The following is a 12,629-nucleotide window of genomic DNA, read 5'->3' as shown; positions in this document are numbered from 1 at the left end:
TTTTATTGAAAGGAAATACCTAACTGAATTGCCTGTGGAATGGTAAAATGAACCTTCACCTTCATTTAACCGTTCCGATTGTGCCCGTTTTTCATATATGTGTTTTTGTAGATAAATGGCCCGAATATTTTTTTATCCATTGTTACTGCTGCCGGTTGCAATATAATGAATTGTGTTTCAATCCTTTTGGTTTTTATTAGCTGACGGAAAACAATTATGTAAATCAATGAGTCCTTCGTTGTTTGTAAAAGACAGTATGAGCAAACTCTGTTGACTGAAAGCCAACATTTCATGTACAACGTGAGAATACCTGTTGAAATATAGAATTGTTTAATGATGTGTTCCTGACGTGGTTCACTGATGTCTTACTGCTACTAAATCTGCTTTTACACTCCCTAACCACAAGGTGCTCTTTCTGCCATCACAGCATCTTCCATCCATAACCCTGCATCCACCCAGCCAGCCGCTCCTGTACCTCAGGGATCCATGACACTGATATGATAGAGACGCTCTGGAAATGAGGGCACATCTGGTTTTGACTGACAAGCCCATGTCATTCCTCTTCCTGTATCTGCCATTTCATCGGCATAACACCGAAATCATTCTCTGTTCCATGTTACAGGATTTCTCCCCTTCCAGCAATTACTCATCCAATGTTATGAATACATGTTGACAACCTCCATTGACGCCCTCCTCACCATCATATTTTGGAGAGGTACATATTTGATATATTAAATCTTTATGGCTGACTGTTTGTCTTTCATAAGATCCGTTTTTTTGAGACCCGCATCAGGCTGTGCACACATTTCAGAATTAAATCAACAGAACCAGACAGGATACATATCACTGTACAATTGCAATTCATATCCGTTTTACTCAGAATGTTTCACTATCTGTCATACCTTTGTACAATGCTGATGCAAAAATCCTGTAGCTGTCCCTTTGAAGATTACATTTTGTGTAAATGTCCAAAACAGATAAACAGTTATTGATTCTGAAGCAGGTAATTATCAGATAATGAATCTAACTGTGGTAGGAATTATACCCCATCGTGCATCAGGTCCCTCAGCATTTAAAATAAGATCTCTTAAAGCAACAGAAAGTTTGAGCTACTCATGCAGGGGGAAACAAGTATCTGTGTGTACTGTAGCTTTCATGGATGACCCAAACAATCTATGTGAGATCATGCAATCTTGCTTGGTTTGATTTGTTCCAGCTGGTTGTATTGTGGTTGAACGCGTCTTTCATTCTTTATTACATTTTTAAACAACAACTTCAGGAAGATTGATAGTTGCACAAATTGTACAGTGTATTACTTTAATAAGTAAGCAAGAAAAACCAATGCACTCTTAACTCCAACAAATACCAAAGAGATATAACCTCAGAAATTCTTCTTTAGTGCTTATTCCAAACTTTTCCTCCATCAATTCTGCCTTCAGAAAGCCAACTTGCTCTAAATATACAGGTGATGCCAGCCAAAACAGAGTTTGAAGACAGATGTTATGGACTATGGAGCGATAAATTCAACAAATTAACCATTAATCACTGAAACTAATAATCATATGCAATGCACAAGGTAAATTACTATTGACTGTTTGAAAACAAAATGGGTTAAATTGTTGAGCCGTGTGAAGTGAAATCAAGGAGCAATGAATCCTGGAGATTTGATTTGGGTGGATTAGTATTAAGGCTATTCTCGTTTGTTATGTTCAGATTGTATGTATATATACATGTAAAGTGAACATTTTTACTTCTCCTTTCTCTTTATTCCTCTAAATTTGTAATTTCTGTTTTCACACACACACACTTCACAACAATGCGTTTCAATTTAATTAAATCCTACACCTTGGTGTTATAATATGGAACCTCTACCTGTACGATTTACAGTGATATTGTTGGGGAACTCATTTCAAAATGCACATTAGTGTTGAGAACAATACAAAGTGTTGACATGTACATGTGGAGCTCATATTGCAAAACCTAAAGGAAGTAAAACATATCAGCGCAGAATCTCAATTCATCATTGAGTAGATAGTGAGATGCAGAAGCATGAACCAGAAAAAGGGTCCACACTACTTCTAAATGCATTTGCTGATGCATGATGCAGTTGATATGGTTGTGTAAAGACGGCATACATCTCTGTCTGCCTGGCCTGTGCTCTCTGAAGCACCAAGTATGGCTGCAACCTTCTTTCTCCTCTCCAGACAAACATAACCACTGAGCCACCGCCAGACAGCGGGAGCGAGAGGTAAGCCATGACTTACTTTGGATTAAAAGTATTTCCTCAGCGCTCAAGAACTCAGGAAGTTGTAAACAAATTGTATTTATAACACCAATTTTTTTATAATTACAGAAGGAAAAGGTTGGTTGGAACAGTTAAGCCTTATTCTTAAATAAACTCACCTGGTCTCATAGCAGCTGAACACATCAACATGCATTAAAGTGTTGTTTTCTGAACCATGTATTTCATTACCCCCGGCATGCAATGACAATCTTATCTCCAGCGCACACTCAGCAGGGAGCGACTGCTACACTTCTAATCATTATGTGTTAATAACCCCAGATTGAAACTGTGCAGAGACTTTAAAAAACATATGCATATAAATAGCCTGCTCTTCCCCTTTGCAGGTGTATGGTAGAAGACAATAGGTACAAAAAGCACCCATTTCTTGTCATTAATCCTGTTTATTTACAGAGCATGCAGGGGAAACGGGCCCTGTTTGGAGCAGAATGAACAGCCGTTGTCTCAAGGATGGATGGATACGACGCGTTAGAGGAGATGGATTATTAACATTTAGCTGATGCAATACGGCCTTAATAATAGGCAACGATTTCTCATCCTCTTATTAAAAACAGCAAAGCTGTGTACATTTGATTACATCACTGCTCTGGTGGAAACGCTTCTCACTTATTTACTCCTCATAAACCAACACAGTGAGAGAAAAATGGGAAACTACTGTCAAGTGCAGTGTATAGTGTAGTCCAATTATCTCTGCTTTAACAGTAATGCCAACCAGCAATAAATTTCCACTGCAAATGTACAGCCTACCAGGTGGAATGCCTGGCCAATGAGTCACAGCACTGCAGCTGAGTGTTGGCAGCGTTGTCTCTGGCTCAGTGTGCACAAGGTCATTGTGGGAGACTCACCTCAACATCAAGAGGAACCATCCATCTCACTTATCACTGGATGTGCAATGGTGAATAATCACACTATGATAAATAGGGGACTTCTTGCATTCAAGCAAAAAGATAGTGTAGATACCACGAGTGAATCTACCCGAGTAAAGGAGCAGCACAGAATGTTTTCACACATACAGTAGATAAGAAATGTGATGCCTGTCATCTCCTACGTTGCAAAATCCCTTCACCAAGCAACTAAAAATCCAAGGGACTCTGCTCTACTTTTCATTGACTCCTGTAAATAAACTTCACACAAAAGCAAATCTGAAGCAGCACAACAACAAAAAGTCAGTTATTGAAGGAAAATGGAGGCGGTTATGTGGTTGAGGGTGTATGTGTGTGTGGGGGGTGAAATCATTCAATGGCAGCGGGTGAACTAACTCGAAGGAAATTCGCCAACACATACGCATAGCAAGAGCGCTGTTGAGGAGGAATGTGATGCAGAGGTGAATAGGGTATGCAGGGGTATGAAAGGTATGTCTATTTTTGAGCAAGAACAGATGGGTAAACAGATGAGGTATCCACAGGGTATCAATTATCCTCAGTATTGCACCAGGCAATGATGCTACCTTCTCCCTGAGTGCCTCCAGTTGACTGGGCTGCTCGACGTGCACGTCCTCTGGGCCTCAAGTTTATATTCATGCTACAAAACAGTGCTGAGAGACAATGATCAAGGTAGCTTAAATCACTACGAGGTTAAGAGGTCAATGTATTTGGTGGTAAATGGCTTTAAAAAAGCTTGTTTTTACCTGGTTAGTACCCTGTTTCCATGTGAGCATGGTTGTATAACATTATCCTCCTATCTGTGTCTGTTTATTCCACATCTATATTATTATTGTATTTATACAAAACATGAGCAAAGGCTGCACCAGGAATGTGTTGAAAATCATTCAGACTGCATGCTTTTCTCTGGGAATGGTTTATACTCAGGGGTGCACATAACTGGTACGCAGGTACGCATGCGCGAAGATAATCAACAATGCGTAATGCCGCTTGTGTTACTTCGCGCCTTTGCGTACTTGACCGATCTGATATTGATCGTCTCTAACCAGCAGCATGTCATTTCTGTCTCTACGTGTCGCGTTAACACTTCTCGGCTCTCTGTCTCGCGCGCCGCAGAGCTCCGATGCCGGCGTGTGCGCGCACATCGGGACGGAGAAGAAAAAAAAGTCACTTGCACCCCCTGTAGGTGGACGTCACAAAAACTGACGCTATATGGAGTGGGTACCAAACACCATCTCCCGGTACTCACCTGAGTAACTCACTGAAAAAGTTATGTGCACCCCTGTTTATACTGCCATGTTTACTCTTCATACCGGCCTGGTATCACAGAAATATGTGAAAGGACCACAACCTCGACAACAATGATATCCCTCCACCACGGAAACAATGCTGATGGAAAGTCAGTTATGGTTCGTCTTTCCTAAATCTAACCAAGTTGTCTTGTTGCCCAAAGCAAAATGGGGGGGGGGGGTATAATTAACCATTTCTCTCTGCTGTTCTTCCTTCATCCCTCCTTGTCCCACTCCTCACAGGCAGCTTCCCAGGGAACAAAAGATATACTTCATCTTGAAACAGTGACAGCATGGCCCTCAAATTAGGTGCCAATTACATATTTTTGAGTGACTTGTTTGCTCTTAAATTTAAGCAGCAGGCAGACATTGGACTGAGACCCCCAGAAGTAATTTCATATCGCAAAATAATTCTACAGCTCAACATGTATTCTCCCTCTTTAATTACATTCACTTTTGCCTCTCACACTGTTGTGCTCTGTTATCATGAGTGTGTATTTGTTGGACAGGTAGTGCAATTTAAATTGGGCTGTCTTTTTATTTCGTTCTAACCAAAGCCATTATTCACAATTTAAAAGGAAATGCCAGAGAGGAACACTTATTAACGATAAACCCTTATTACTAATAGGGGTCATTCTGCTCTAAAGGCTGTATCAGTTAGAATTGACCTGGCACTATATCAAAATGCTTAGGGCAGAGAAAGCTGCATATTCAACGATAATAATCTTACATAACATCCTTCTGTACTGAAAATATGAAAAGCAAAACGCAAAAGGTGACAAAGGACAGAGAAACAGTTCGGAACTTTTGATGTTAAACAAGACTTTTTCTTACCAGCCAGGGTTGAACTCGACGTGGGCATCAAAGAAGCCGACGACAGGAGCCGTGGCCGCGTTCCAGCCATGTATTCTGGCTCGGATCAGGCCCTCCCGCTTGCTGTTCCTCACAATCTTTACCAGGCCTGGGTAGCGTTTGTTCACATACTGGTCCAAGTTGAATTTTAGATCCACTGAAAGAGGGCACATTTGAGAAATTATTTCTTAAAATTCCATCCAAATAAATGTGTAAAGACAGCAAGTGAAAATATGTTACTAAGATGGTTTTGATCAAACTTATCATGGGTGTTATTGTCAGGACTTCAGTGAAAATGTGTCTAATTGTGTCTCTCTTTTTTATATTGCATAATGCTTGTAACTTGTGCCAGGCAAGTTGCTTGAAAAAATGCAATTACTCATCACCTGTTGCTCGTTAAACATTTCTCATAACTTTATTTAGTTACCAAGCTGAGCCTTGTCGAAAGCACCTTTAAACTCCAACTCCAAAGCTTTGAAACCCACACAAAACCTCTTTGGTAAGACGTGTCGCAATAGAAAGTGAGTCATAATGATTTAACAAGCAGCCACTTTTGGGTTAAGTCAGTATTTACTGACTATTAACGTTCTCTAACTTAACGTTAGTCCAGCATGCAGTCTTGCCTTCACAGTAAAGCCGTTAACTGATAACACCAACACACCCTCCAATTCAGATTGGTTCCTATATGTAGGCTTAAGAGTGGCTTATGTTAGCAAGCCAGCTAAGTCAACAGAACATGTAATAGCCTTTTATCAGGGCATACCTTGTGACAATTCATCGTAGTAAAAGCTCAGATATATTCAATAACATTAATAATTGCTACATACCACTTGGGGGGGGTATTGCGCATGCCTATTGTTGGGTTTTACTCGGTAAGTATAGTCACATGCTATTTGGCAATAGTTCAGAATGAAAGTAGTGACATTAGTACTATAATATGTATGTGTAGGGAGTAGGTTATGGTGGATGATGGGGTCAAACTCATAACTTATACCTGAGAGACTGGGCATTGAGTCCAATGAAAAGCCTAATCAGCACCACCGGGGCCTGGACAAGCTTTGCTTCAGGCTAAGCAGGTTTAACATTTTTGTGTTTGAACTATAGGCTGTAACCTATGTATGTCCAACCAAAATAAATCAAGCCCCAGGTTAGCCTCGGGGTCGCTGAAGCCGATCCCAGCTGACATTGGGCACATGGAGAGAGACCTCCAATTACACTCACATTCAAATCTACGGGCGATTTTGAGCCATCCATTAACCTGAGCTGCATGTCTTTGGACTGTGGGAGGAATTAATGATGAATACAAAGGATACCAAAATGATAGGACATTTAAAAGCTCATGGATTAAACTTTTCTCCTAAAATCTTTGGCAACTTTGATGAATAAAGTAAAAATCAAACTAAATCAAGAGCAGCACTCGTTTGTCACAACCGAGACAATCTTCACTGGTTGCGGTACAGAGTGACTGTCTAATGCATTCCACCAATTACATGGAGTACAACATATCTCCTCCTCTGCTCTCACAGACACGTTTGGCTGAAAAAGTTTGCAGGATAAACAACCAGTTGCACAAATAGCTGTCTGTGTTTCATTGGAGGATAGATGGCAGTTTGAGCTTCTCCTCTGGGTTTCTGCTGAGCGTGCCACTTTCTGGAGAGAGAGATTAATAAGGACGCTTGTGGCACACTGGCTCTGAACAGCATCCACACCTAGTTTGATACTGTGACTCGCAACATAAATCAGCCAGAAAAGAGAAATGGCAGACTAATCCTCTGTCTGTGTGACTGAGGAGACACAGTGAGTGGATGGATTGTCAGGAGTCTTTTTCTAGGTGATGGTCTTCAACCTTTTTCAGGCCAAGGAGCCCCAGAGAGATGGTGCATAGACCCATTATATGTATTGTATAAAACATAGTTTTATATTATACTGGGCCCAGTGCCATGTATTAACATACCTTGTTATTGTGCATTTAATACTAAGCTATTAAAATACACATATTCATGTGCAAGTTACAGTGAGTAAGGTGGCCATGCCACTGCCTTTTATAAACATACATTGCTGAATAATATTGATATCAACATTTCTGTCAATTGCATGATAATCATGCAAACAAGCTATTATAACGTACGTTATTATTTTTCAACATAAGTGTGGAAATGAAAATAAGCGATGGCCGATTAGTGCCACTGACATTCATAAAGATATCTGTTATGTTCATACAATAGTGAACTATTCAAATAATGGAGATTGTCATGTTATTGTCTTTATAAACATAGGCCAATTTATCCTTGGATGGATGGAGGTTGCCAGGCAGAGGGTCATATCAGCCACATGCTAGTCTCGCGCTGTGAGTGAACCGTTGCCCAGCTTGAAAGAGCGTCAGTGTGGCGCTAAATGTGTGCATTACTTGTTGGAAGAATTGTTGGAAATAAATATAGAAAATGGTCTAAATCAACCAAAATGTATTACCTCCGCGGACCCCTGTTGAAGACCTCTGGTCTATAAGGTATAGCAGTGGCTACTGCAGGGAGAGAGTGTGGATTTAGAAGCGGTGACCAGTCAAGGAATCTACCCTTTGCATTTGACACCAAATTAAAGCAACCATCCATGGGAACTCTCTCAGTTTTGCTCTTCGACAATCGATTTCATTCTCATGAACTGAGACAACCTTTCCTATTTCATCGTTGCTATAAAGCGTCTCAGAGCAGTGGGTACAAATGAGCTTGCTGTTAGCATTTAGTACTGATGTCACGTAAACTCATTTTGGAATAACGAGGTTCATCTTCACTGCCTTCTCATTTGGATCAGTCACTGTCAGAAGCGGCATTGCTCCTCCTTGAAGGTCCAGAAACCTTTTTTCAGTTTGGTGCCGTTAACACTGTTGAATATTTCTAACATGTGCATTGGGTCTCCTTCATCATCGGTCTGCTCTGCAGCTACAATATGATAAAAGCTATTAGAGTGCAATAATTGCTGGGCTTTGCTGGGAAGGAGAAAATATACGGCCTCCCCTTGATCCTAGCAAATAAAACATTGGACTGAATCCAAGGGAGGAGAGTTATGGAGCATGGAATACATATTAAAGGAGTAGCAGTGAAACATAGCTGGGGATAAATAACTATCCATCATGCCATGAATTTTAAATGAATGCATGGTGTACTGCTCAAGGAGCACCATGAATTCCTTTGGCGACATGGGAGATTATGGAAGCCGTTGTGTTAAGGATAGACGGTAGAGAGTTATTGAACCTGCCTTTGATTATTTAAACTGGGGCAAAGTCTTAGAGTTCACTTACAGCTTTAAAGCCTGAATTATATCCATCCACATACTGCCCCCTTTGTTATCACTAAAGACAGGTACACCCGCATTCAAAATAAGGACTTTGTTGTCACAGTCTCATAACAGGCCTCAGTTGAGTTTCTTGGTTTGTTTAAGATCTGGTCTCTGACGGATCTTATTCTTCTAACAGTGGTTTGATGGACTTGTAGACTAGAGGAGTTGGTAAACTGAATCGCCACAAGTAATGTGATGTTCATTAAATATTCAAAAACCGTCGGCAAAAGTAAAATGATACTCCTCATCCTGGGGTAACATCGATATAAAGAGTGACAGTATAAGCGCTTTACTTAGGTGGGGAAGGCTTTGACAGTCAGCCTGTGCATTGTGGAATCAATATGTTCAGCAGCATATCAGCAATTTGGAGGTTTTCCACCTCTCACACAAACACCACAATGGTAACTTGGTTCCTGTGTTAGTAACCCCTCACACATCCACCTCATTTAAAATTATTGCAATATTGGGCTGTTTTCTTCTCAGAATCCCTGACAGATAAATTATGAAAACAACCATTTTCTCAGCTCTCTGTCTTTTCATCGCCTCTCCTCCATGTTTTTATGATGATGCATTGCTTGGTGATGCATTACCTGCTCTATATGTGTCTATGTGATGCCGTCTTACTGCGAGTAGTGACTGAATGCAGTACGTGAAGTTTTACAACGATTGACTGTCAAACTTTTTGCAACTCAGACAGGTTTTTAATTAAAGGTAAAGACACAGAACTGAGCCCTTTCAAACTGAATTAAGCTAATTACATAGGAATTAAACAGTGTGTTTTTCAAAATTGTTTCTTGCAAGTGTCAGAATCCTCCAATCTTCAGATTGAATGAATGCAATGTTAAACATAATTCAGCTCCACTTGGAATTAATACTACAAGCTGTACTCTACTGGTCCCGAGTTTATACTCTGTTTTTATTATATGAATCATTAAGTTATCAAAGTGATGGTGGTATTTGCTGGAATTCAATTCTGTAAGGCTCATTAAGCCTTTCTATGCAGTTATGCTGCCAACATTGAACATCACTTGGAATGTGAGTTTAGTTTAGACCAGAGCTGTGAATAAACCCGTCAGCCTCAAGGCAAACGTGCTTCCGGTGCTTAATTTATTATGCCAGAAGTGAGTGTGTCTATACCTCCACTCATCTCACTGAGCCTCGTTTAAATGAGAGGGGACAGACAGAGCCATCCAGAAAAGGTCAAGCACACCGGCCTGCATATTAATTGTCTAATGTCACAGCAGAGCGCCTCCTGAGAAGCAGCTCGCACTTCTGCACAAATCATCATCACCGTTGGTAAACATACAGTAAGAGCCGCTGACGGATGTGTCGGTTTGCAGGCAGTGATCTGGATTTGACTTCATAGATGAACATGGACATCAAAAACATCAACGCCTTTGAGTCATGTAACGTGATGTCAGTGAACTGCACACAGCACACTGATGTTAAACACCAGACTTCAATGCTTTAGAGCAAAGGTTACGAAGCAAGTGACAGAAGCCATGAGTTTAGTCTTCTGTTTTGATCCTTGCTGTTTTGGACAGTGCTCGTACATCAGTCTCTTCCTCTGGCTGCAGACAACTTTATTCTAACAGCTCTGATGAGTTTTCATGTCTGAGGTATTATTGTGGCAAATTAGGGGACTCTATAGGGATTAATTAGTGAAAATGTGTTGGGAACTTTGTGGTTTAAATATCTGGATATCAGACAAGAAATTTGATGACAAAGATGTACTCATTGTCAAATCCATTTTAAACAGGACACACTTGAAATCAAATTGAAGTGTTGTTGTTCTTCTCTTACAATGAGAAATAGATTATTTGGAAGAATACATGAAAAACAATGTATTCTTTAAAAACATTTTTTAAAACTCCTGGTGTTTACCATAAAATGCCGTATTTCTCATGTTTAAGCACTGTTTGAATGTTATGGAGGAGGTGCGTTTGGACAAAGATTCAACATTTTTGAATAAATACATCATTTCTATATTGATGCATCATTACTACCCTACATAACAGATAGTCACTTCATCATTCCTTATGTAAATATATAAATTATAGCTACCTTAAAGTATTCTAGAGTTTCTGCAGGTAAATAATTCAGAATATTATTAATTATTATTAGGTTATTAATAAGGAGTTACTCCAGAGCCTTTGCTATCATGGGAGACTAAATGCTGTTTCTTTCCCACCCTTGCAATAATAACATTTCATGGGAGGGAGTAGACATGAAATGTAAAACATTTAAATGCGGTCAGAAATGTTGCAAGCTTTATAGTAAAAATAGGATTTAAATTTTTTAATCTATTCCAGGAAAAACCTTTGCGAGAGTTAAAATGCGTGGGGCATACTGACATAATGAGGAGGGGTCGACTTCCATTTGTATCTGTTCATTGGCTGTTAACGGCTGCCTGTTTAAGTGTAGGCAGTTAGAGCCTCAGCGGGGAGCGGGGATGTGCCGGAGTTGAGTCCTGCTCTGCCTTCTTTCAGCATGTTACTCATGCGCCCTTTTCCACTGCCAGCCTGATAACAGGCCTGTTACGCTGTGCCAAGTGGAGAAGGGCCAAGTGTCATCTGGAATCTAGTTCATTGTCCCCACCTCTCCAAACGGAAAAGCTTTTGGGATGTGGAGCCGAGCATCGTCAACTGCTGTGGGCGTCATGGTGTGGAGGCAACTGAAGCATTTGCCCACATCGCCATGGAGACAGGAGTAAGCAACAGCAGTTTAGCAAAGGATGAGACCAATCCCATCCATTCTCTTCCCTCTTCTTTTAAGCTATTTTTAAAACCTGGTGTGCAAGAGCCCACCCTCAGGGGTTCTCTATCCCTTCAACTCGTCTGTTACTCACAAAACCAAAACCCCAGAAAACTGTGTCTGACACACACACCGACACACAACAATATGTAGCATTAGAAGACTGAGGACTCTGGCTGGAGTTCAAAAACATCACGCTAACTCAGTTGTGTCTGACGCCTTAACTTTGCGTTCCACCATGGACGACATGATGAATAGGGTGAGTGTCTCACCTGAATAAGCAGACCTAACACATTGGACAATGACAAACTGCAGGTTCTAGAGGTTTCATGATTTGAAAGTCTGAGAGGAAACACTTGTGAATGAGGTACAATTAAATGTGCTGCAAAAAGGAACGATCCGAACGATATTGGATCAAACCACAGCAATCTTTTTTTTTAGATGAAAAATAGCCTCTTGGCTAACTCTGGCACATTTACTGAAATGTTTTTATTAATGTGCACTGTCCCTTATTTAATAAACCCAGTAACTGACAACTTCTCAGTGACTAACATATATTAATGCCCAGAAGAGCATAAAACGAAAGTCACCACGAGTGAGTCAAGCCCTTTTTTATTTATTTTGTATCCAACTAATGAAGCTGTCAAAGATCTTACCACTGTCACTGTTGTCGTCCACCAGGATGATCTCCTTGAGCACATGTGCTGGTGTGTGGTTGACAACACTGTGGACGGAGCGTAGGATCACCGACAGTGCCTCGTTCACAAAGATGAAGACCACGGAGATTTGAGGAAGGTCTTCTGGGTACGTCAACTGCTTACACCTGTTAAGATACAGTTAAGATTATTAGCCAGAGCTAAAATTACTTACACCTTGTTTGCATCTCATGCCCTGAGTAATACATATGACTTTCATATCCGAGTTTAATATCAATCTTTTCTCTCAGCAAAACCTATTTGGGTGTAAAAAGATCTTCTATACAAAAAGATTATTGGGAAAACAGTTTTACAATAAAAAAACTCAGTCATAAGAAATAGCAAATTCATTATTTTCATAAAAGAAGAAGCTTTAAAATAGACAATGTGTAAAAGAAACGTGAAATTAAGATTTTCACAACCTTGCTGGGACACCAAAGAAATCCTGGAAACCTCCTTAAAAAAACCTTCATGGCCTCTATGAATGCCATCCAGGTCCTCCGAAACCTCTTCAAGAACGATG

General features: G+C 40.3%; 1 protein-coding gene across 1 annotated transcript in view; it reads right to left on the bottom strand.

Moving 5' to 3' along the window:
* galnt9 (polypeptide N-acetylgalactosaminyltransferase 9) overlaps window positions 1–12,629 on the bottom strand; it is a 76,030-nt gene that overhangs the window by 43,281 nt on the left and 20,120 nt on the right. The window contains exons 3-4 of the mRNA XM_056419179.1: window positions 12,068–12,234; window positions 5,307–5,481 (exon numbers count right to left, since the gene is read on the bottom strand). Of these exons, the coding sequence (XP_056275154.1) occupies window positions 5,307–5,481; window positions 12,068–12,234 (342 nt within the window). The remainder of the gene's footprint in view (window positions 1–5,306; window positions 5,482–12,067; window positions 12,235–12,629) is intronic.

The sequence above is a fragment of the Pseudoliparis swirei genome, chromosome 7 (genome assembly GCF_029220125.1).
Source record: "Pseudoliparis swirei isolate HS2019 ecotype Mariana Trench chromosome 7, NWPU_hadal_v1, whole genome shotgun sequence".
Taxonomy (NCBI): domain Eukaryota; kingdom Metazoa; phylum Chordata; class Actinopteri; order Perciformes; family Liparidae; genus Pseudoliparis; species Pseudoliparis swirei.
This window is presented reverse-complemented; position numbering and strand designations above follow the sequence as displayed.